This window comes from Anarrhichthys ocellatus, unplaced genomic scaffold (assembly GCF_004355925.1).
Source record: "Anarrhichthys ocellatus isolate YVR2014 unplaced genomic scaffold, GSC_Weel_1.0 scaffold666, whole genome shotgun sequence".
Taxonomy (NCBI): Eukaryota; Metazoa; Chordata; class Actinopteri; order Perciformes; family Anarhichadidae; genus Anarrhichthys; species Anarrhichthys ocellatus.
In genome coordinates, this window is record NW_022280640.1 from 1 (window position 1) to 22,896 (window position 22,896).

The following is a 22,896-nucleotide window of genomic DNA, read 5'->3' on the forward strand; positions in this document are numbered from 1 at the left end:
TGAAATAGAAACAAGCTAAGATCCTGAGGGTTTATCTTGCTTGTGACAGGAGCTCAATGGATGATCGAACCGCGGAGGTGGCAGTTAACAAAAGTAAAATGCAGAAAAATGACAGTGGTCGAACTGATTATCTGAGAAGACCATCACCTCTGATCACCGTCAGCACTTACCCTTGGTTCATGCTTATGACGTGTCCCAGAGTTTGGTAACCCCCTGCCGCAAAGTGGTCCTTGTAGCGGCTCATCTTTATGGTGTCCAGCCAGTCGTTTACTGAGTTACAGCTACTGAAGTCGGGGATAGCTCTCTCCATCAGCGGAGGACTGTTTAAACTGCGGGACACAAATAGAAAGAGAGACGGATGGACATAGAGAGAGAGAGAGAGAGAGAGAGAGAGAGAGAGAGTGAGAGAGAGAGAGAGAGAGAGAGAGGAAGATTGATGGGAAGACAAAAAGATTAGTTCGAGGGAGTCCGAAAATGAGAAAAAGAGGCAAAAAGTGAGCAAGAGGCAGAGCAACCTGGAGGGAAAACGGGGGGGGGGTCTTTGAAACGTGCTGGTAGCTGAGGCAGAAAATCAATAGCGGTTCAAATGATAGAGAAGAGGTAGTGGCTGTGGTTGCAGGATGGCTGCTTTGGGTAGATTAATAAAGGCAGGAATCCTGAACACTTCTCCTCTACCTCACGCTGACATAGACGCACGGCGCCACGCACCACTGGCTCCGTAGGACCCGGGATCTGAACTGAGCAATTTACGCAGGTCCGTCTTTGGCCCGGCTGTCCTCTCAAACGTGTTCCCAGATTCGCCGCGGATCAATGTCAGTATCACAGCCGGGCTTTTACTCACAGCGCGTCTATCAGGAGTGAGCTTATTGGAGAACCACCTGGCTTCATTTGCCGGAGAACTTTGAGGGAAACTTTTGGGCTGCAACTTTATCCCACCGCGCTCATGTTTTAAAGCAGCGGGATGAGATTGGATTTACCCCGGCTCCCACACCAGGACGGCTACTTAGCAGCCTAACAGCCCGTCACCAGACGTTGTCCGGCGGATCATCTTCTCAGCCCCCCCGCTTAGATTGTTGCGTCTTAATCCGCTAATCATGCGAACCAATATTTGATTAAATGTCGGGCGAAACCGTCGGGCCAAATTGAATCAAAAGACTCCTCGGCATGTGACACGATGCAAACGTGGATCTACTCAGCGGCCCACCCACCTGCAGAGCGTGTCCATGGACTTCAGGTTCTCCGGGTTGCGGATTAGCTTGTCGAGAACGGTGACTATCTGGCAGAAGCGCGGCCTCTCGTTGCGGTCCTTCTGCCAGCAGTCCAGCATGAGCGTGTGCAGAGGACCGGGGCAGCCCATGGGAGCGGGCAGCCTGTAGCCCTCCTCCACGGATTTGATCACCTGAACAAAAAAATAGGCACGAGAGTACAGTGTATGCTGCGACAATAAGGTGAGGGGGGCTAGTTCGTGAAACAAACAGCGCTCACGTCTCTGTTGGTGAGGTTCCAGTACGGTCGCTCTCCGTAGGACGTCACCTCCCACATGACCACGCCGTAGCTCCACACGTCGCTGGAGGAGGAGAACTTCCTGAAGGCGATGGCCTCGGGGGCTGTCCAGCGGATTGGAATTTTCCCGCCCTGTTGGGAGAATAAAAATGATTGACCAGGGTCTTTCAATCTTTCTTTAGTTATAGAATCCAACTCATGATCGCAGAATAAAGGATTAGTTTGGCTATGTTCTATATTCTTTCTTATCATATCATCATCCCATGAAAAGACCAAAGCCATCAAAGAATGTATCCTACTTAAAAATACTATACTATACTATATTTTATTATTTAATTCAAATATTTTAGTCCTCTATGGGGTATAGCTCCATTATTGTCCAAAAACTGTAAAAAAAAAAAAACATAAATCAGCCACATTGTTGCACTGGTTGACATGTTTCTGCAACGCGCCAAATGTGTATTTTCATATGAAAATAGCCCCCAACAAACTTTTTTCTTTTTGGGGGGGGTTTTGAGTGAAGTTTGCTGAACACTGCTGCTCCCAGCTGTCTATGAAAATGAATGAGCCTTTAAAAAACAAGAAAGAAACTTTGCTTTTAAAGATTTACGTCTTATGTCTTCGAGGGGATTTGGAGCTGAGGGTCACACACTGTGTGATTTTGGTCTTGCACTGGGATCTGTTGACACTAAGGAAAATACAGATTGATGCTGGCCTTAACCTTTAAATCCAGGTGGGGACGGTGAAAAAGACATTGTCAACATTTACCAGGGAGGTAGACCCCACATCTGTTCAAATACAGCTGGGGGAGGTGGTCACAAACTAATTTAATACAAAAATGTTGACAATATTCTCTGTTTAATCAAGAAAATCCAGTGGATCCTATCTTAAAGCTACCCTAATTCATATTTTCATACTGGATCAAATGACTGTATAATATGAAAGGGGTCGCTGGTAGTGACAAACCCACAGAAAATGATCACCCGACTTCACAGTTGCCCTCAGCTCTACGGAGCATTTTAGTGTCTTTTAGCTCATTATTTTGGTTTGATGGACAGTTTAACGCTTGTGCGTCCCTTTAAAAAAAGTTGCTCTGATGTTCTGAGATGTCCCCTTGCTAAAACTGCAAAAGTAATTAATAAATTGAACAAACATAAGCCCTGATCATCACTACCAAATATTCAAATAGTTTCAGAATTTTAACCCTTAAAATGTTATTTATGTTAACATAATTTTTATAACACCACTGTTGTTTTTAGCCCCACAAAAATTTAATTATTTTCTGTATACTTAATCTTTTTTCACAGTCAAGTTATTAGTCACGATATTTCAATGATTAGCAACAACATTGATTTTGATGTTTTGCTCAAAAATGCAGCAGCAATGCTTCCAACAGTGGAAACCAAGAAAATAGTATGCATTTGTCATTTGTAACATGAGAACACGGCTACATCTGGTAGAACATAGTAACATTTTGAAGCCAGGGCTCTAGGTTCAAAGCCTGATATAATATAATGCTTGATTGTGTGCTATAATGGGCGTGGGATCAAACATTGATGTTTTTAATGGGTTTCAATGGGGACATTTTTGTCCTTTGGGGTCTGAATGTATTTTGACTACACAGTTTATTATAGACCTATTATGAGAGCTGGGGCTTAACCTCCAAAATTAGAAAAAATAAAGAAAAACCCCTTGCCACATGTATGCAGCCAAAATGATTGTTAACTTAAAAAGCCAAACATGTCCCCAATGAAGCACACAGGTTAGTAGTACCACAGTCTCAACATAACCCTACACAAGTAAAGGTACAGAAGTCTTATCAGTAGTAGTAGTAGTACTCATGCAGAAAAGCCTTATTCATATTGTTATAACGTGCAGCATATTATTGATTTATTACCATTCCCTCAATGTGTAAACAGCATTTATATGTTAGTGAAAGCGGCTCATTTTAACTACTGTGTATACTGTTGAGTAGTTTAATCAACAATGTAGTATACAAAGTATCTATAGCAGTCCAATACTGGAGTAAATATGCAGTTATCCTCTGAAATGAGGAGACATTGAGGTAAAAAGTAGCATAAAGATTGAGATTAGGGAAGTACTAGCCTACTCAATACTTACCTACACCAGTGAGTAAATGTACATGAACGTTTAAAGTTAGAAGACACACCATGGTTAAATGACTAAACAGGGCGCATGTGCTGCGGGGCCAGTACGAGAATAGACTTGCAAATGTTTGCAAGTATGTGAACTACTTACACTTTACTCTTGATATAAAAGTGACACTTAATTAGGTTGACAGATGGACGCGTCACTTCTTAAACAAACAAAGCGCTCCCGAGTGGGTTATTTTAAACATTTGAAGGTTGCTCTCAAAACGCAGCCCATTAGGCACACACCTGACGTCCTGCTAAACCATAAAAACCTGCAACATGACGGGAATCCTGTAACCTTCACTCAAGACCTCAACACTCGCAGCTTCTTCAAAGTGACTTTGGCTGCCAGATTCCATACAATAGGCAGCTTTTTATTTACTTCCAGATAGTAACGAGAACCGTGTTTATCATCAGCCATAATCAGCCATTAATTTCCAGATGACGCTATAGTGTCTGTAATATCCTCATTAACAATCCTTTTCCCCTAAAGCAGCATGTCTCTGGGTGATGCTGCATGTCATCACCCAGCTTCCTGTAATCTGATTGCCGTGCTTTAACAGACTGTAACAGACAAATGTGTCAAATGCTGATTTCCATCTGCTGTGAGCTGATAGCATCAGACACTGGAAGGAGCTCGGCTTCTTTATATTTTATAGTTCAGGCTTGTGCTCACCGGGCTGTAGGTTTAATACTGGACTGCTCTCTGCTGGAGCACTTACAGACATGATTTTACTTTGCTCTCAGTTTCATTGGACTTGATTGTATCTGTGTAGCTTTTGTCTCCAGCTTTAACTCTCATCTTGATGCTTCTTTCTTGGCCGGATTTCAGTGGAACTGCCCTCTTAAATAAAGGTTATTCACGAATGATAAATAGGATATAGTAAAAAAAACATCTTTACTTGTCAATTTAATTTGACAAAATATGAAGATATACTGTATATCTGATGAATGTATATATGTGATGGCTGTAAGGACATTATCTTTTGGCATTGCACTATATTTACATGATCTTAAGGATTTTTACGTCTGAGGTTCAATATATAAAGCACTTGCTGCTAAAGGCAGCCAGTATGCCTTGTGCAGTTTTAAAGTTGGAACTCAATGTACACATAAAAGGCAGCGCTGAGCACTACTCAGATGATTAATGTCCTCTGTGGCTCTGAAGGAACTTTGTCTCAGTAAAAAACCCTGATGTACGGAAGCCCTGAGCAGAAAGTGAGAAAAAAAAGAAATCCGGTGATCCATTTAAGCTTTTGCCAAGATAATCTATCTAAGTGCCTTAATTCTTTTTTATTTCATCTGTGAAACAGCTGGAAATTAAGAACATGGTGGAGCATGCTCTTAAGTCATGAACACGAAATTACATGTTATTAAAAATGAATGACATCATCAGGGTTATATGTTTTTTTGATTTGGATGACCAGAGCCCAGCATAGTCCGGTTCTGCTGGGTGAAGCCTATGTGGAAGTGTCTTAAACTTGCATTCTCTCTGCTGACCATCAGGGGGCGACTCCTCTGGTTGTATAGAAGTCTATGAGAAAATGACTCTACTTCTCTCTTGATTTATTACCTCAGTAAACATTGTAAACATGAGTTTATGGTCTCAATCTCTAGTTTCAAGTCTTCTTCAATACAGCATGATGTTCATTTAGTAAATGATGGTCCATTTAGAGTCAAATAGACCATAAAGAGGAGTATGCTTTAGGGCGGGCTTACTGTGATTGACAGGTCGCTGCCTCTACAAGAGCCTTATACGGCATCTCAATGTCACTCCCCCGCTGTCAAAAGATGTTCACTTTTGCTAGCTGGTTACCAAGAAAAAAGACAAGACTACCAAAATCCAAGATGGTGACGGCCCAAATGCCAAACTACGACGACTACGTCCACTTGTTATACGTATTATAATTTTTATCTGGAGAGAAAAAAGTCAGATGGGCGTTCTATTGGCTGCTATAGGTTGTAAATGGGAAATGTAGGATTCCAGGGTTTTTGGAGATTTCACCCGTCCTGATATATCAGGCTCTGCTGCTTTAATTTTTTTAAACCATTTTCTCCATTGGTAGTCCCCCCAATGGAAGTGCATTACGAAATTGCTGGAGCACCCCTTAGGAATCTGTAAAAATCTTCCTCACTGCATGGAACTCATTGTGTGTTCTTATGCAAGTTTACATGAGGCTGTAACTGCAATTTTGACATATAACGTTGATACGACCTAAGTGGAATAGTTGATGTATGTTTTTCATACCCATTACACGTGCTCGCCGCCTCCTTTAAAGAAGTGTGTGAGTGTGTGTGTGCGTTGCATCAATGCTTGCCTCAATGTGAAAACTCACACTGGTGGTGTATGCAGCGTCGGGGTCGTCCTCCAGCACCCGGGACAGGCCGAAGTCAGACACCTTACACACCAGGTTGCTGTTGACCAAGATGTTGCGGGCAGCCAGGTCTCTGTGGATGTAGCCCAGGTCAGACAGGTAGGTCATACCTGCCGCGATGCCGCGCAGCAAACCCACCAGCTGGATGACGGTGAACTGGCCATCGTGCCTCTACGGGTAGGGGGAAGAGAAAAAGAGAAAGATTGGGGGGAAGGTGGTAGGGAGTTTTAATGGCAGATCACAAAAAAAGAAGTGAAGGTAGAGCAGCAGAACAGATGAGGAGAGTGATAATAGAAGAGATTTTAATCAAGATAGAGAGGAGAGTACAGATAAGAGAAGAAAACATGACAGGGATTTGCTTGTTAAGTAATAATCTACGGTATCTTCATATAAGCAAATGCTGGAGCTGTTTGACATTGTCGATATGACACAGTGTTAAATCAACTTGTATCTCGTTGAAGAGAAAACTTTCACATTTGCTGCTCTAAACCACTGGTGTCTGGCAACAGTGATTCTCTGATGAATAGCAAGTGATGTGAAGTGATGTTGCTCTCTTGTGAAAACCATGTATCTACCGAGTACGTTCTCCTTGGTGTGTTGAGAAGAATTCTCCAACACCAATAAAACCTTCCCGAAATCCATTGGAAACGAATCCGCTAAACTTGAATTAGAGCTTTGTAAAGGTTGCTAAGAAGTCGTAATACATTGTTTTCACCGGAGGATGAGCAGTTATAGCTTGTATAGCTAAACAGTGAAGGAAAAGATCGCCACTTACTCAATAACAGAGAACAGGAGAATCACTTTACACTGAGTCAAAATGAAAAGTAAACAGAAACCTTTACTGCTTCAATACCAACCCTGAGGAAGGAGTCCAGAGAGCCGTTCTCCATGTACTCTGTGATGATCATCGCCGGTTTGCCTGAGGGAACAAACAGGAACCTTCAGGACTCCATCTTACGCTAAACCAGCCCGGTCTCATTCCCAGGTCCTCAATTAGCGACGCTTTGTATGGACCTCAACACACAAGGCATCCTTTTATCGTCTGTATGAGACCCAACTGGCTCAAACGCATAACTTTCACCTAGCAGACCACTGTTCGTGTCCCATGTGAAACCAAAAATCAACTTTGTAACTTCGCTGTCGTAACAAATTTACTCATTTTAACAATGGACCGTATGAAATATGTCCGTCACCCATAGCTTTTTGGTGAGTCGTCGTGAAGCATCTTGGCAGTGACGACACAGCCACAACTCTAAAAATTGGCAAAGAGGTGGCTCGTCGGTGGAGTTGAGGCGGGCCCTGGTGACGTAGCAAAGGAGACAGCCTATAGCGGCTAGCGACCTGAGACGGCACCCCCCTGTCGCTCGAAGCGACCGTTGTGGAGCGCCATAGTTTGCTGCGTTGGGCTACCCAGTACGTGAAGCCAAGGCATCGTGACCAAGCGTTCGCATGTGACCAGTTTGGAATGAGACAGGTTGGATGAACCGCATATTTGCAGGATATTTAATACTTTTTAATATTTATTTACATGCATGTTCAACACCGATTATGGCGCATGTGACGTCCAAAAGAATTATGTCCTAATTTAATAAATCAAAAATATGAATGAATACTTTTGCAATATCAGAGAGAAAGCCATTACTTTTACACAGTGAGCCATAGAGGCACTGGAGGAACCCTTCTTCCTCTAAGCTCTTCAGCCCAAGTCCACTTCACCATAACTATGGGCTTACTTCCTGGACAGCCAAATTATAAGTCAAAGGAAGAGTTCTAACTGAGGGAGCAAGTTGTGAAAGCTTTGCGAGTTGTCTACACGACACACAGTAGATGAGGCTTGGTGAAGCCTATGTAGCCTAAAAATGTACGTTCACTGTTATTTATCATGATCTTTAACAGTCATAACTCTTAACTCATAGTCAGTAATCGTGAAAACAACTTTATTAACACTAATATATAGATGTAGCGGTAGCGTACTCTGGGTTACCACTCCCTCCAGGCGAATGACGTTGGGGTGGTCGAACTGGGCCATGATGGACGCCTCCGCCAGGAAGTCCCGCTTCTGCTTCTCCGTGTATCCCGCCTTCAGGGTCTTCAGGGCCACTGGGATGTCTCGCTTCCCCGGGAGTCTCATGCGTCCATAGCACACCTCCCCAAACTCCCCTTAACACAAACACAAGAAAAGAGTCCATTTAGCATGAATCCACTCGTTCAATTCTATTCTACTGCATTCAACATGCACTGTGCACCCCCCCGCCACATGTAACATATAAGAAATACTTGTAAATGTGTCTTAAGTTAATTTGCTGCGTTAGATAAGAGAAATCCATATGTGCAAAAGTAGAAGTAAGCTAATCCTCCATCAGCCTCTTTCTCATTAATTCTTATCTCAGAAGAACTTTTAAAGTGGGATGGCTTATTTGTCTTCCTCAAGTCTACACTTCTCTTCATGTCTGCAGGAGTTACATCCAGCAGCACAGTGTATTGTGGAGCCGACACAGTGTTAGTATTCCCTGCCCGTCTGAGGGACTCTGACTGACAGCCCCACGCAACGCTCTGATTCCACTCTGCCATCCTCCTCTCTGCTGCACACCGCAGCCTTTACACTGGCCAATGATTTTAAGTTAGCCCCGGCCAATGATTCTCACTCTGTGTGTGCGCGCGCTCGCGTGTGTGTGTGTGCGTGCACAAGTTTCACATATTTTTTTTTTTACCTGAGCCAATGATTTTCTCTATTTTGATCCTGGAAGCTTCAATTTCTCGGGCAAACTCGTGGACCGCCTGGCAGGGGTCCTCGTACGTGTGCGGGTCGATGTAGAACCTTGCGTCGGGGAATGACACTAAGATAAACAACATTAGCATTCGGTCACATATCGGAGAACGAGAGCGGGGACTCAGCCCCTCGTCGCTGGTGTGTGCGAGGGAAGACTTGATGAAAGAGAAGAACTGGCTCACAGAAAGAAGCAGCAGAGAGAGAGATAATAAACAGCGGGTGCTCCTGCGGTCAGTCAGCGCGTGATGAAAAATTGTTTGCTCGGATGATGAACTTTATTACATGCAGTCTAATCAATACGTGTGCTTAATGGTTATAATTAAGGAGTGGGGCCAAACATACCGTGACCGTTCTGGTAATGCATCTTCTCCTCATCAGAGTCCTGGAAGGCTTTGCTGTAGCCACAGTGTCTATACAAACCACACACACACACACACACACACACACACACACACACAGTGGGATGAATACAGGACAATAGTGAAACATTTATACAAAATGTATCAAACTCGGCTCAAAATGAATAAATCAATAGTTGTTCATAATGAATTATTAACTTTAACAGAGCTATTCATCACTTAGTGAAACTTAGTAATTCATAAGGAGCAATATGTCAACCTGTTCTCCCTGTTAATTAGGGTTTCCACCGGCAACAAGGTGGAACCGAGCCTAATTATTTCCATTATGAGGTTCCCTTTCATATTAACAGACCTGTTTCTATGGGTATGCTTCCATGTTTAGTTCAAGTTAAAATGATTAACATCATATATTAATGCAATGAAGGAACAGTGGACACATCTCAGGAGGGCATTTAGGAGATTTAATGCATCGATCACAAATACGGGCGGTGTTGGGGAAGCCACACGCTACAGAAATACTATTTTTAACTTTGCGTTGAAAGAGGTGACTAACACTTTTTACATGTAGCATCACTACATAGGTTTGTCTTATTCATGTTTTTCTTAAAACAAAGTTTAAATTTCACTTATGTAGGGGAGTGGCGTAAAAACGGCTTTTTTTGTGTGCTTGAAATTCCAAGCACTATTGGCCATGTCTTTGCTGTTGGGCGCTTTCTTGAGTCATGGTGGTTGGCGACAACACACACACATTGAGGGTTTAATTCACTATGTTTGTATCCTGTCCCTTCATGTGTGAGTGCTGGTGTAGGTTTCTTTAAACCGTTTGGATCTCACTCTGTGGCAGAAACCATTGTTATTGCCTCCCATCTCCTTACTTATACTTCAATCATTATCTCCACCAGGAGGTTATGTGAATGGCCGTGTGTGTGTGTGTGTGTGTGTGTGTGTGCATATCCCTGTGTCTGTCCATCTATCCACGGCTAATATCGCAAACTGCCGGATCCATCAGCCTAACACGTTTTGTGCTCATTTATGACTGTATATCAAGCCTATTTTGGTTAACAGAGCTAACAGCTAACAAGCTAATATAGCTAACGGAGCTTACGGAACCAAACACACGGCAGGACTTTTCTTCAGTCTGTACAGAGGTCTGATGAGGTCCTTCTGCATAATAATTAGCCGTGTGCTTCTACGGGGATAGCGTGTTTTTTTGGAGCTATGGACCATAAAACTGACCCTGGTGGTTTCTGCCATACGTAGTTTTTTTTTTTTTTTCTCATCAGTTTAACATCATTGTTTGCGTATTCATTAAAAATGAGCATTTTAAACTCCACCATCGGTGAAGCTTTCCTTTTCTGAACCAGCATCTTAATTACATTGGACAACATGATTTTGCCTGGATTACACATTTAAATCCTCCGACATATTCTTCCCCTCTCTAACAGAATGGAAATGAAAAACTTAATAAGCAGTGAAACACGAATTAATTAAGTGCATTGGAATTAATTATTCGATGCAGCATTCCAGAGATGTAAGTTGAAAACATCAAAAAAAGGGAGGAAGGGTGGGGTTGACAGGATAAGTGGGAACGTTTGGCTTGCAAGCTACTGGACATGAATCAACATAATTAAATGCACTACGAGGTGGAAATTATGATTTAGGAAATTAGCTAAACAAGGCGGTGAGAGGACAGGGAGGGTTGAGGAGATGAGAGAAGCTAAAGAAAATGAACATTCCAACATGGCAAAGGAGACTAAAGGTGTTTTAGATTCTCAAAAGCAAGCTTAAATGAGATTCAGCCCCTTTTGGATGGAATAACTCTTCACTCAGATTACAACCTCACTTTTTAAAATTTTACTTTGCAGGCAATACCACAGGAGGGAGAAACACAGTGCACACAGGGCTTCTGATCACAAGCAACATTTACACAAAGAGAGATACGGTAGAGTAGCGTAAGAAAGTGTTCCACACACAGCAGCGATGGGTAGTGTGGTAAAGTGTAGCCTTGCCGTTTCCTGCAGATGAAGATGGCCAGAAAGGTGACCAGGCCGGACACCAGGGCCATGCAGATCCAGATGATGGTCATGGTGTTGTAGCGCAGAGGAGCTGGAAACACACACACGCAAACACAACGCTCCGCGTTAGTCGAGTTTGCAGTTTACACTGACACACACACGGCGGCAAACACAGGCGGGCAGGTAGAGAGTTCGTGGTCAAACAAGATAAACAGGAATTTGTAGCTTCATTAAAGAGCTCAACATTTTGTAATTACCTCCTGTTTGCATTTTTGAAACTTTGTGCATGGCATCATATGGAGGGAATATTCAGCTAATGTTCATTTACTTTGAAAGATTGAATAGACCTGATAGTATGATAACTGCACATAAAGTAAGAGGTAAAAATAATGTATCTTTCAAATGACAGAAAATCTAATTATGCTAGAACTTAATAAGACTGTCGAGTACGTAAACTAATACATTTTGTGAGTCATGAATAAGCTATTGCATTTGTGATTTCGGTGGCATTTTTTTATTCACCATTTCGTGTAATAACAAGCCCTAATCATAATTAAGTGTGTCGTGGATACATTTCTTTGCTAATCATTTCAACTGTGTGTGCTACAGCAGGGACGACACACTGGCAGCTCTGTGAAGGCTGTACCACAGTGAGGTACAGTGATGCTTTAGGAGATGTAGATACAAGTGAAAGCTTTAGCTTTTTGCTGTTGGCGCTAGAGCAAAGGTAAAAGGTCACGGTAGGTTTCATCCTCTGGGGACCATGAACATAAAAAATTCCACGGCAATCCATGTAAAGAGATATTTCAGTCAGGATCAAAGACTTTGCCATCCCTAGAGCCTTGAGATAAACATGGTTACCATTAAAGCTTCAACGTTGGGTAAGACTGAACTACACACGGAACGGACACAACGAAAAAAAGGCTAATCTGGTTTTCATAAACTTTAGGACTTATTGATTACTCAGCATGTATGGTAGCGGGGGTGGGGGGGGGGGGGGCATGTACAGTCCTCTTGTTTTCAGAGTCAGTATCAAGAGGAGCAGAGTCTGGGTCCAGTGAGCAGCAGAATGAAGGGAGACTATTAGTCAGTGAAACAGCACTGGGACTCTGACCAGGCAGGAGGTTTAGCTTTGCAGACCTGAAGTCTGCTCCGCAGGTTCTCTGCCAAATCCCCTATTAGGAAAGAAAAATGTTCCAATAAAGGTTTTTCCAGTGAGTCCTAACTTTCAGTGTTGTACTGGCCTCAGGTGGACAGACTCATGAAGACTTCTAGCCCCCCCCCCCCCCCCCCCCCCCAGCACTGGGATAGGCTGCAGTTTTTCTGACAGCGGTGACCCCCTAACAAAGCTCAGATCAATAGAAACGAGGGATGGACGGGGGCGGCTATCAGCCTCGCTGACACTTTAGCCCAGGACCATGCTGTGCAGTCTGGCCTGGGAAGTCTTTTAACACTTTTTCAACTGTATTAAACAGCATACGACCGCTATAGGGTCCCCGTGGCTCAGGGCAGGCAGCAGGTTCTGTGACACAATGTATTTCTGTTTCTTATAGACCATGATATACAAACACACACACACACCTGCTTTCCCAGTCTGAATCTCCACATTCTGGCTGAAGTCTCCGCAACCCGCCGACGTTCTGGCTCGGACCTGGAAGATGTACTTGGTGCCCGGCTTCAGCCCCGATACCCGGGCGCTGGTATTTTTAGACTTCAGAGTGGAGTAACTGTGTGCTTCATTTTCCTGTAACAGAAACGGCCACGTTTAAATGGTCAGCTTTGGGGATCTTAGCATGTTGGGCAGGGTATGTGCTAGACTAAACACTTCACAGCCCAAACCATGACCTCAATGCATCTGATGTCACCAACTTTACTGCTGGTTACACTTAAACCTGAAATAACACATTTTCGGGGGGAATCAGGGGAAAAATACAAGGAGTTTCCAGTTTTAATGCAGTTTTTCTATTACTTCTTAATATAATGTAATATTTATTGCAGTAGTTACACTGGGTATCAATGAACTGAACACAACCCCTCCGATTGTTAAAATAAATTTAGTTGTTTCTTTAACCATGAATTCAACTTTTTTTGTTTCCTTCCTTGAATACATCTAGTAGTGTCATCTCTCCGTCACCCCCCACCCTTCAGACAAGGCCACCCCCTTCTCATGAATCCTCATCTGTCAATCATTTGATTCTCCAGAATAGCAAAAAAAAAACAGACATCCCCTCTCACTACTCTATCCATAAACAATTTCACACCACTACTAGCTCAATTTAAAGAAAAGCATGGAAAGTATTCCTTGTGCGTCTGTAAAATGGTTTTGCACTTATGCATCAGTTCTTGGATTAAATAAACCACAGGACTTGGCTGCATTTATAGCAGCTTTAGAGCTGCTGCAAATACTTATTTACACATTTTTGAGGCTATAGTAGTGGATTCCTCAACGTACATTTTATTTTATTAAGGAACAAACGATCAGCTGGGGAAACATGGATATTTTGATGTCACATAAATAGCATCTAACTATAAGTCAAGGAGTCTCTGTCTGTGTGTCCATCGTTTATCTCGAGAACCGTTCATCTGATCTACTTCACACTTGGCAGGTGTGTTGCTAGGTGCTCAAGGGAGTGCAGTGTCGAATTTGACATGCTCAACACGAATAAAATAAACTCTTTTTCACTTTCCACGCAGTCAGCGAGCAACGAACGGTTCTCGACAGCGCTGCAAGCAGCAGTCCCGGGGTCCAAGCCGTCGGCTCGCTTGGAACGGCCACACGCTCGGAACGAGCACCGCACTAGTTTTTTACCACATTCCCAAATCTTTCCGTCAAAACACAGAATTGTCTTCCTTGGTTTTTTAACATGAACAACAACGTCAGGTTGGACGGGGACACTAACTGAGTCGTGATGGTGCTTTTTTTTTTTTGGGGGGGGGGGGGGTCCATGGTACTTTAATGCGGCATTGGTCAAACACCACTTAAAGCAATGCCACCAGTCCAAATGATTTAACGGAATTTATTCAAACAACGGCAGTCTCAGGAGTTTTTCTTTGAAAAACAAAAAAATTGGACCTAATGGTCAAATCATGCTGGATTTGCCGCTCATTAACAGCTTAATTTATACACTGCCCCCGCTGTTTGGGGTCTTTCACTAGATTTTCTAAACTGTTTGCCGTTGTGTAAATGAATGCAACCTTGTCTGCCACTCAAATGTAATTGGCAGGTAATTACCTCAGGCATATTTTGAAAAATGACAGGTACTTTGAGGATTATTTATTTCCTTTCAGATAATTCATTTATGATGCCTAATGTTCAAATGTGAATTTCTCAAGATTATACCCCCATCTGCCGTGCAAAGTTCTTTTTTGTTATGTACATATTCATTAAAGTGGGATTTTTGTTTTCGAGGAACACATTTATTCTTGTGAAGACTTGATCAACAATGACGTTTATCATTAACCATCGTCATCGTCACTGCTATCCTCGCCTTGCTCTCATCTGCCTGCCGCAGCATCTTTACGAGTGTTGGAGGTAATACGAGTTCAGCAATAATGAGGAGGTGCAAGGTGCATCCAAACAGCAGAATAAGTGAATCATTCATGTGTCCTCGGAAAAGGATAAGAGCCTAATTAAGAAGAAGTGCCGGGTGCAGAAATGAGAGGCATTTCTTTGTCTTCATTATCCCCCTCTGTAGTGTGGTGCTGCTGCAGCGGCCGCCACCCTCGCTGTGACTCATTGCTGTTTAAGTGCAGCCTATAGAAACCTTAAGAAAGCACATTGCTGACTTGCCCACTTGAAATCCCCCCCGCGGTCGTCTCACCCCCCCCCCCGAGCGAGGCCAGATTAAGACGCCAGCGCAAGAGACGAGCTAATCCTCCATCACTCCCACAGCACCGTCCTGCTTGTTTGGCTATGAGACTGTCTGTTTCCAGGCTGCTCCCGCTGCAATTAACTGATTCCTATCACCACGCGCTCGCCCCAAACACAGACACACACACACTACCTGTGCATGTTCGCGCTCGCGGCAATTAGCCCCGTCGAGAGGCTTACGCGCCCGTCAGCCGCTTTCTGTCACCGTCACTTTGGCTGAGGTGGAATCCTCGCCGTCTCATCCTCCTCTCTCGACCCTCATTTCCTTTCAATTAGCTGAGCTGCCAGCGGTACCTTTTTTTTTTTTTTTATTGGGATTAAGTTATCCGGAGTTTATCCAACCACTCTCCTCCGCATTCACAAATATCTTGGCTCAGTTTAGTCGCAGTCCTTTGAAGACAATGAGCTTATGTTCTCCAGGTATCGCAGAGACGGTGTCACTTTTTCCCCCTCTCATAAGCTGCCTGAATAAATATTGGAAAAAGCAACCCTAAAAACAGTGCAGGTCTGGAGCAGTGCGGATGCTGCAGCTGGTTCTGGTACCTTCTCGTAGTATTTGATGTCGTACTCCAGGATGACTCCGTTGGGCTGGTTGGGTTCGTGCCACAGCAGGATCACGCTGTTCTGGCTGGTGTTCTGCTGCCGGATCTCCATCACTTCAGAGGGGGCTGCGCAAGAAACAGGAGAGATTACTGCTTTGTCAGTTCAAGATGGGGATCCTCAGTGACCACGAGTATAATGAGGTGATGACATTACGTGTCATGTTTACACAGGAACGGCTGCATTTCCTGAAATACACTCAGGCAGGGTGAAAAATAATATAGTGTACACTGAGGTGGCCTTGACGGCTAGTGTGCAGACTTTATAAACTCTTAGTTCATATCAAGTGGTTTCAGCCCCAACAAGTCCTTGAAGCTAAATGATTAGCCCATGTCTGACTTGTCTCAATCAGCAGGTCGACATTATTTATCGAAGCCTCCCAAACTGCTACAAATGATCAGCCACCTGTATGGTTAATATTTGGTAGGAATGGGGATACGAACAGCAGTCGCCAGTGTGTGTAGAAAAAAACCCCACCCGTGTGTGTGTGTGTATGTGTGTGGGGGGGAACAAGCTGCTTGAGAAAACGTTTAACTTTTACAGTTACAGTTGATTACAGCAACAATAATCACAATGCAGATAAAGTTGATGTCAAGAGTTGGACATTAGTACTGTTTGCTGACAGTGGCAGCTACTCCTACTAGTCCTTACAGAAACAAAGCGTGTGGCCCCAACCTGTTTTTCATTATCAGCAAAAAAAAATGTCGTCGAGGCAGCACATTTCATCCAAAGACTGTTATTTTGGCACTTCTGCTAAATTTGACAGCAAGACAGAGACAGCAAGAGGAGAAGAGTAAGACGTATGTGTGATAAAGGGCCAAGGCTGCAACTGATCAACCAACATGCCCCAAGGGCCAAGTTTATCTTTTACTTTTTCAAAGAGCCATTTCTGTTCTTTTGGATAATTTACAGTGAGTGATTCAAGGTCAGATTTGAAACCAGGACATTACAGGTTCAAGGTGAGAACTATAGTCATGTGAGGCATCCTGGATTCCCAGCACAGTGAGCACATCCTTCCCTCTACAACCAGGGCTGCCAACTGTTTCACATCGACCGTGAGACTCCAGTTGAAAATAACAAATTTGACGGCCGCTCAAATGTGGATCGATTTGATATGAAAGAGAGTCGTATGAGAAGTCAGAAAAGTATAAAGCCACAGATGCCTCCACCACGTAACACGCTGTAATGAGGTCATGGTCATTTCTCGTATTTATGTGAGGTCGCGTTGCCCTTAACTAAAGAAAGTTAACAATAATGTAGCCCTACGCATCAACTTCTCATTAACAAATTTGACCCAGAAAAAGAGAGGTGGTTGTATTTTTTATTTTCCTCAGGAGTGTGTGGACCAACTATACTTCAGGAGCTTAATAGCGTCTTGATAATGGGCCCAATGTAAATTTCATGGGTGATTCTCTGCCTGTTGCCGTGTGTATCTGTGGACTAAAAGTGTCTTCTCCACGTGGCAGCTGGAGAAACTTTAGAAAAAGCTGTGAACCCACTGTTCCACATCATAAAGGCAAGGAGGATTACAGTGCTGTCACCAGATCCGACGCCATCCCTTTATCGGTCTGTGGCCACCGGTGGATCGAGAATACACCTGTGGTAGAGAGGGCGTCGCTCTGGGTCATTCATCATGGGAACAAAAGGTCCTATGTTTCCCCAACCCATTCTCATTCCCAACTAGCCACATACGGACGATTGGTCAGGACCCCTTGGTGTCACTTCTGTTGAGGCTAAAGATCATGGTTTTGGTTAAAATAAGTATGTGTTTGGTAATCTCGGAATGGGCTGGTTGCCCAACATAGATACGCTCCCGTAGAGAGGGCTCTCGCTGTCCAGCCATCACTTCACCAATATAAGGATTCTGTAAGAGGAACCAAACCTCCTTTTGTTTTGTTCAGAGACCCAGACAGCTGCAAGAGGCAAACATCTGGCAGGAGGTGTTTCTGCTGGTAGGAATAGTTCTAGAATAAGGTATTTTTTTAAAGTAAGTAGTCAATCAGAAATATTCTGGAGATTGAATTGTTAAGCATAAGGCTGTAAACACGGGCAGTGTGTTTCTGTCAAGCAATTATTAACGAGCCAATCGCAGACATGAATACTTCACATAATCAATTGTAGTGCTTTTTCGACAAGTTTCTCCATTTTCACTGAAACTGTTTCTAATCAGAATCATATTTATCAGAGTGGATCTCTCTCCTGTTGTATTGGAAGAGGTTTTAACAGTGTACACCATTATAACCACTATAAGTTGTTGATATAAAGTAATGATTTATCAATATATTTTATATAACACTTTTTATTTTCTTAGTTGATGTCATTCCCCAACAATTTGAGGCTCTCCCGTCCCGTGGGAGCAGAGTTCCTCTCCTTCCCATCCAATCAAAAGAGGCTGGACATCTTCTTGTGTGGTTTCCTCAGAAAAGCCCGATCCAGAGCTTTGGGCTTTGTGCCATTTTGTCCCATGGACCGGCCTTTGTGGCGAGAGGCTTTTCTGTAAACAAGGATGTGGAGGCTTGCAACATGCAGGAAGACACACAAGCTTGTGTGTGATTTTGTCATTCTACACCAGGGGGAGGTTACTAAAGTTCCTCCTCACAAAAGAGCTCCTGACTTCTGTGGCATCAGCCTGGTCCAGGCACCGCGTCCACCTCAGGAGAGGAGGAAGCTGGAGTCTGATGCACAGGGCCAGAAGAGAGAGGCTGCAGGGGGATCTCCTGGAGGACCTAAAAAAGAAAAAGGAAAAACCATCCAAGAGGTTTCTGAAGGTCTGGCCAGACAGGTTTGCGGAAGAAGCCGAGGGCAAGGCTGGCGGTCAGATGGCCAAGCTTATAACAAAGTCCAACGCCCTGAGGAGCCGCAGCAAGGAAAAGTTAGCCGAGCTCAAGAACATTGAGGAGATTGAGGACACACACACACACACACACACACACACACACACACATACAGTTCTGAAATCATGTTTATGTTGAATGTGAATAAATTATGCAAGTAATTCTGGGTGTCAGATTTCCGTTCATATTCTTCGCACTTTTCCAGTATGGACGTGAAATAGGTTTTTAAAGTGCGTTCATGATGGTCTCACTGTAAAAAGTCTTCAATTGAACTAGTTGAAAGCTGCAGAAACCCTGGATGAGATAGAACGGTTGGAGGGGAGTCACTATAGTGGAGAGAGACGTTTTAAATGAGCTTTGGGGCTTCAATGTGTCAGTCTCCAACACATCCGCTTACATGCAGAAAGAACTGTGTAGAAGAACTCAAAAGCTACTGAATGTCTACACATACTGCTTTGCTTTTTAAGGATCGTAACAGTGAATAAAGACCTGCCAGCTTTGCATGAACCTTAATTTCATGGTCTTCCATCTCTGTTTAATGGCCAGGTGATGTGGTGGTTCACTTTTACACTGTGACCTGTAGGCTTTGGCTTCTATCTTGATCTTTTCAAGCGGTTTTCACTGTCGAATCAGTTTGACATCCTGGATATATATCCTTCAAATGCACATTTTCAACCGTTTTCTCTGCTTCTCTCTGAAATCGCTTTATTTTTGTTTTCTCAAAAGTGACAGTGACAGTGCGGGCTCCATGAAAGCTTGAGAGAGTCTTAGCAAAGAGTCAACTGTGGCTCCACATTGGGCATCACTCCAAGTCCACTTCAAGAGTGCATATGCAGTTTGTAAAGGAAAGGCCTTCAGTATAGTACTACGAACTGTCATGACAGACAGAAAGTTGTTAAATCAGCATTATCATGTTGTAGAATAAAGTTGCTGTCACAATAATAAACTAAAATACACACATTACCAAACTAATTAAAGTTTCGGTTCATGCAGCTTTAACAGCTTGTACCATCGCAGGAATCCATATTATCAAATAGAAATTGTCATATAGAAATCATGGAAAAGCACCATAAAGCATCAAACTGTCTCTTCCCACGTCTCCTTTCATCTTCATTGTCAGCAACAGTTAGACTATGATGTCTGGAGGCTGGCAAGTATGCTGATCAACCATAGGTATTCATGTTTGACCATGATCATTGACTTGACTTTGCGTCGACATTTGCTTTAAAATTTGAGAATTTAGCTCCTGAACTGGGGGTTGAGGATTGATGACCCCGACCCTCTGCGATAATGTCAAAGAAGGCCAACTCATAAAACGCACCGACTTCACCGATAGGCGACCGAATCTCACTCCCAACTAACTCAAAAAGTTGGCAGCCCTGAACAACCTGTCCTGTCTAAAGTCTTTCAGTATTTCTCTTCTACAGGAGCAAACAACCTGTAACCTAGAGCTCCCCATAACCTGAACCGCCAAGACCCTGGAAGGCTTGGATGCAAAGTTCTGCCTTGTATTTCTACTGTGTTTTGCAAACCGGACCTTTTCTGATACATGTTGTTTAAAAGAGAACACTGACAGATTTACATCACACCAGGACTTTGTCATTCTTACATAGTGTTTAGGAGGCGAATCTTGGACGAACAAGAAGGGAGCTAGTGGCCCTGATAATGACTTCCTTTCATCTTTACACAGAGTGACTTTTAAACGTGAGTATCATTAACTTAATGGAAAGGGGCCCAACCCGCAGTGGGAGGTCGACAGAATGGAGCAGTGAACTAGACCGGCAACGGATCAACAGCCTGCTGACTCTGGAGACAGGTCACCTGCGGGCGCCATGCCATTAAACAAGGCCGCTGTTTGAGGCTCGCCTGAATCACAAAACAGAGGGTGGGGGGGGGGGGGGACCAACCGACAGGTGGAGAACAAACCACGTGATGCACAGCAATTATTTTAAAGTATACTTTTAAAGATATAATTGAATGTAGCTTTGTTAGTGGAAACAATTCTTCACATCTGAAAATATTTAATGACTTTGCAAGTAGCTTTGCCCAGCTGCTGGAACAGCTGTAATCCTATTATCTTGAAAATAAAATTGTTACAACAGCAGATCCTGTCTTTGGATTCTTTTTTCATTTAACAATGCGCTTGGTGTGCTTTGGGACTTCACAATACTTTTGAGTTATTGGAAATGTTTGGCTCACACAAGTACATACGATCAATACAACCCTAAGCACAATGGCTCCTTAATGCACGGGCTGGCAAGGAAAATGTAGTTTTGAAAGGCTAAACGCCAACAAATATGGATTGAAGCAAAATGTTTTGTGAGATAAAACATTGTGAATATTTATGTGCAACTCGCAAAAAATAGCTGGTTTTAGTGGCCCGTCCCTCCCTTCACAATATGCCATGGCTACATTAATTCAGCACCCTCCGTCAGACTGGAACAAATAGTAAACAGAGTGAAACACAATATGAAACTCATCAATATAAGACAAAATGTCAACAATAAGTCAAGACAAAGCTATGTGATCACAATATACAACAGCGACATTAATTCAGCACCCCCGTCAATGGTCAGCGACAAATTTACTGATCAGGAGGGCACTCCGTTTCCTATTTGTCGCTGTCCATTGATGCAGGGTGCTGAATTAATGTTACCAGTGTGTGCCATGAGCCAAAGCCTCCGAGATGAGAAACTGTCACTGTTCCGAACCCTACCTGCCTGGTTCGTTGTGATGTTGACCAAGGCATAAGTTGACGGCTCGTTGCTCAGGTGGGTCACTGCGTTCATGGCGAGGAGACGGAAGGAGTAGTTGGTGTGAGCCACCAGGTTGAGCACCGTCACCCAGGGCTCCGTCAACCCGGTCTGGCGGGGAACGAATCGAACCGCTGCGGTGCCCAAGCGCTCCACCATCCCTCCGACGCTGGCACTCGCCCCTCCGCCTGCCTTCCCGCCACCGGCGCCTCCCGGGGAGGACGCGCAGTCCCCGCAGGGCCCCCCTTCCCCCGAGCATTTCTGACACAACACGCTGTACTTCAGGTCGCTGCGACCTCCGGTGTCCTGAGGGCGATCCCACTCTAAATTCACGGACGTCCCATTGACTGAGGAGATGACGTTTACCGGAGCAGATGGAGGGCCTGGAGAAAAGAAAGCGGGAGGTTTGAGTTCATTTACAGGTTTGATCAAAAAGAAATTAGTTGGATTTTTGAAGCGTAGATGCATTCGGCACATCATTCGGTAGTTGCTGTGTGTCTGTGGGTGTGTGCGCAGGTCTTCGCCGGTGGGATTAGGTGATCTTGTGCACCGTGTGTTTGTGCTTACGGGAGCATGGAGCTGCTGGTGGGTCATCTGCCGCTCTGTAGTAGTTGGAGTCGCAGGGGCAGGAAAGGGCGGCTCTGGTCTCCGAGTGGCTGTGATGAGGACATTTACCACACAGGCCATTGCCCGCCACCGGCTTATAGAATCCCATCTCACAGGCTGCAGAGAGAGAGAGGGAGAAAGAGAGAATAAATAGAGTAAATAAAGAGCTCTGCAAGGAAGGGCTCTGGACTCCCATAATCACTGAGGCCGTGATAAAATTGAGAGAGTGTGTGGCCAGAAAGGCGTCAATCACACCCCTATAGCAAGCTGCGCATACCAACTTTTTCAAAACTGTGTCATCTCCTCCAAAGCAATCATTTTAAGGACATAACCCCCCCCCCCCTCCTCCAAATCTATGTATAATTACAGGCCTTGTAACCGTAGAGCAGGGGAGATGAAAGTCGTATTTCTTTCTGCTCAGATTTGGGCTGAAAAGGCTCTGCACTGTTGATACTCCCAGTGAGACCCCCTTCAGAATCCAGACCGTGTTTCAACCTTATTCAGCTCCTCTGATACGTATTCACTTTTAACTCTGCACTGATTAATAATAGAGGGGCGCTCCGATAAATATATTCTCTTTCCAGGCGGTTAATAGGCTTCTGCCATGGTAAATGGGGCAGGGGGTAAACCTCGCACACACTCAGAAAGGAGCAGCAGACGCCGGGCACGCTCGCGTTCATTCTTCCTCGCAGGGTAATTTATGCTTCCCCAGAACGCAGAGTGTTAGTTTACAGATGCTGTGTCCTCCTAACCTTTCTCTTGTTAAAGTTCACAGAGGGCCATTTTAGGTGCTTGGATTTCAAAAGGTGCTGAAAGAACCATGAAATTGAATAACCAACAGGAGTGAAATTATAACAAAGCGAATCGTTAGAAATGTATTCTGGGCTACTGACTGAGATATTTCTGGATGCGTTTGAATAGGAATGAAACCTTCCTCGATGCTTGTACCCGAAAAGTACACATGCAAAAGTTCACCATGACTGAGCAGAGAAAACACACACACAGGCGCGCACACACACACACACACACACACACACACACACACACACACACACAC

The 22,896-nt window shown here is 44.0% G+C and overlaps 1 protein-coding gene across 5 annotated transcripts; it reads right to left on the reverse strand.

Annotated features, from left to right (window-relative positions):
- Nucleotides 1–130: 130 nt before the first annotated feature.
- Nucleotides 131–22,151, reverse strand: LOC116376882 (ephrin type-A receptor 8-like). Of its 5 annotated transcripts, none has more exons than XM_031838377.1 (13): nucleotides 21,801–22,151; nucleotides 21,197–21,616; nucleotides 15,590–15,714; nucleotides 12,757–12,919; nucleotides 11,170–11,266; nucleotides 9,144–9,211; nucleotides 8,743–8,868; nucleotides 8,006–8,191; nucleotides 6,889–6,950; nucleotides 5,993–6,202; nucleotides 1,486–1,635; nucleotides 1,209–1,399; nucleotides 131–329 (listed from the first exon to the last, which is right to left on the reverse strand). In XM_031838377.1, exons 1-13 carry the CDS (start codon nucleotides 22,033–22,035, stop codon nucleotides 167–169), a joined length of 2,196 nt encoding a protein of 731 aa, XP_031694237.1. In that variant the 5' UTR covers nucleotides 22,036–22,151; the 3' UTR covers nucleotides 131–166. The 5 variants fall into 5 exon arrangements, with proteins under 5 accessions (XP_031694237.1, XP_031694236.1, XP_031694235.1 ...); XM_031838376.1 differs by having other exon boundaries at nucleotides 5,975–6,202; XM_031838375.1 differs by having other exon boundaries at nucleotides 11,134–11,266.
- Between the last annotated feature and the right edge of the window lie 745 nt (nucleotides 22,152–22,896).

Excerpts from the sequence above, each read along its gene's own strand:
- LOC116376882 (XM_031838374.1), bottom strand. The coding sequence starts at position 22,035 with ATGGGAGTCCAGAGCCCTTCCTTGCAGAGCTCTTTATTTACTCTATTT. Across the intron at positions 6,951-8,005 it reads GGAGGGAGTGGTAACCCAGA|GCAAACCGGCGATGATCATC; the intron begins GTACGCTACCGC and ends TTGTTCCCTCAG. Across the intron at positions 1,636-5,974 it reads GTGTGAGTTTTCACATTGAG|GGCGGGAAAATTCCAATCCG; the intron begins GCAAGCATTGAT and ends TTCTCCCAACAG.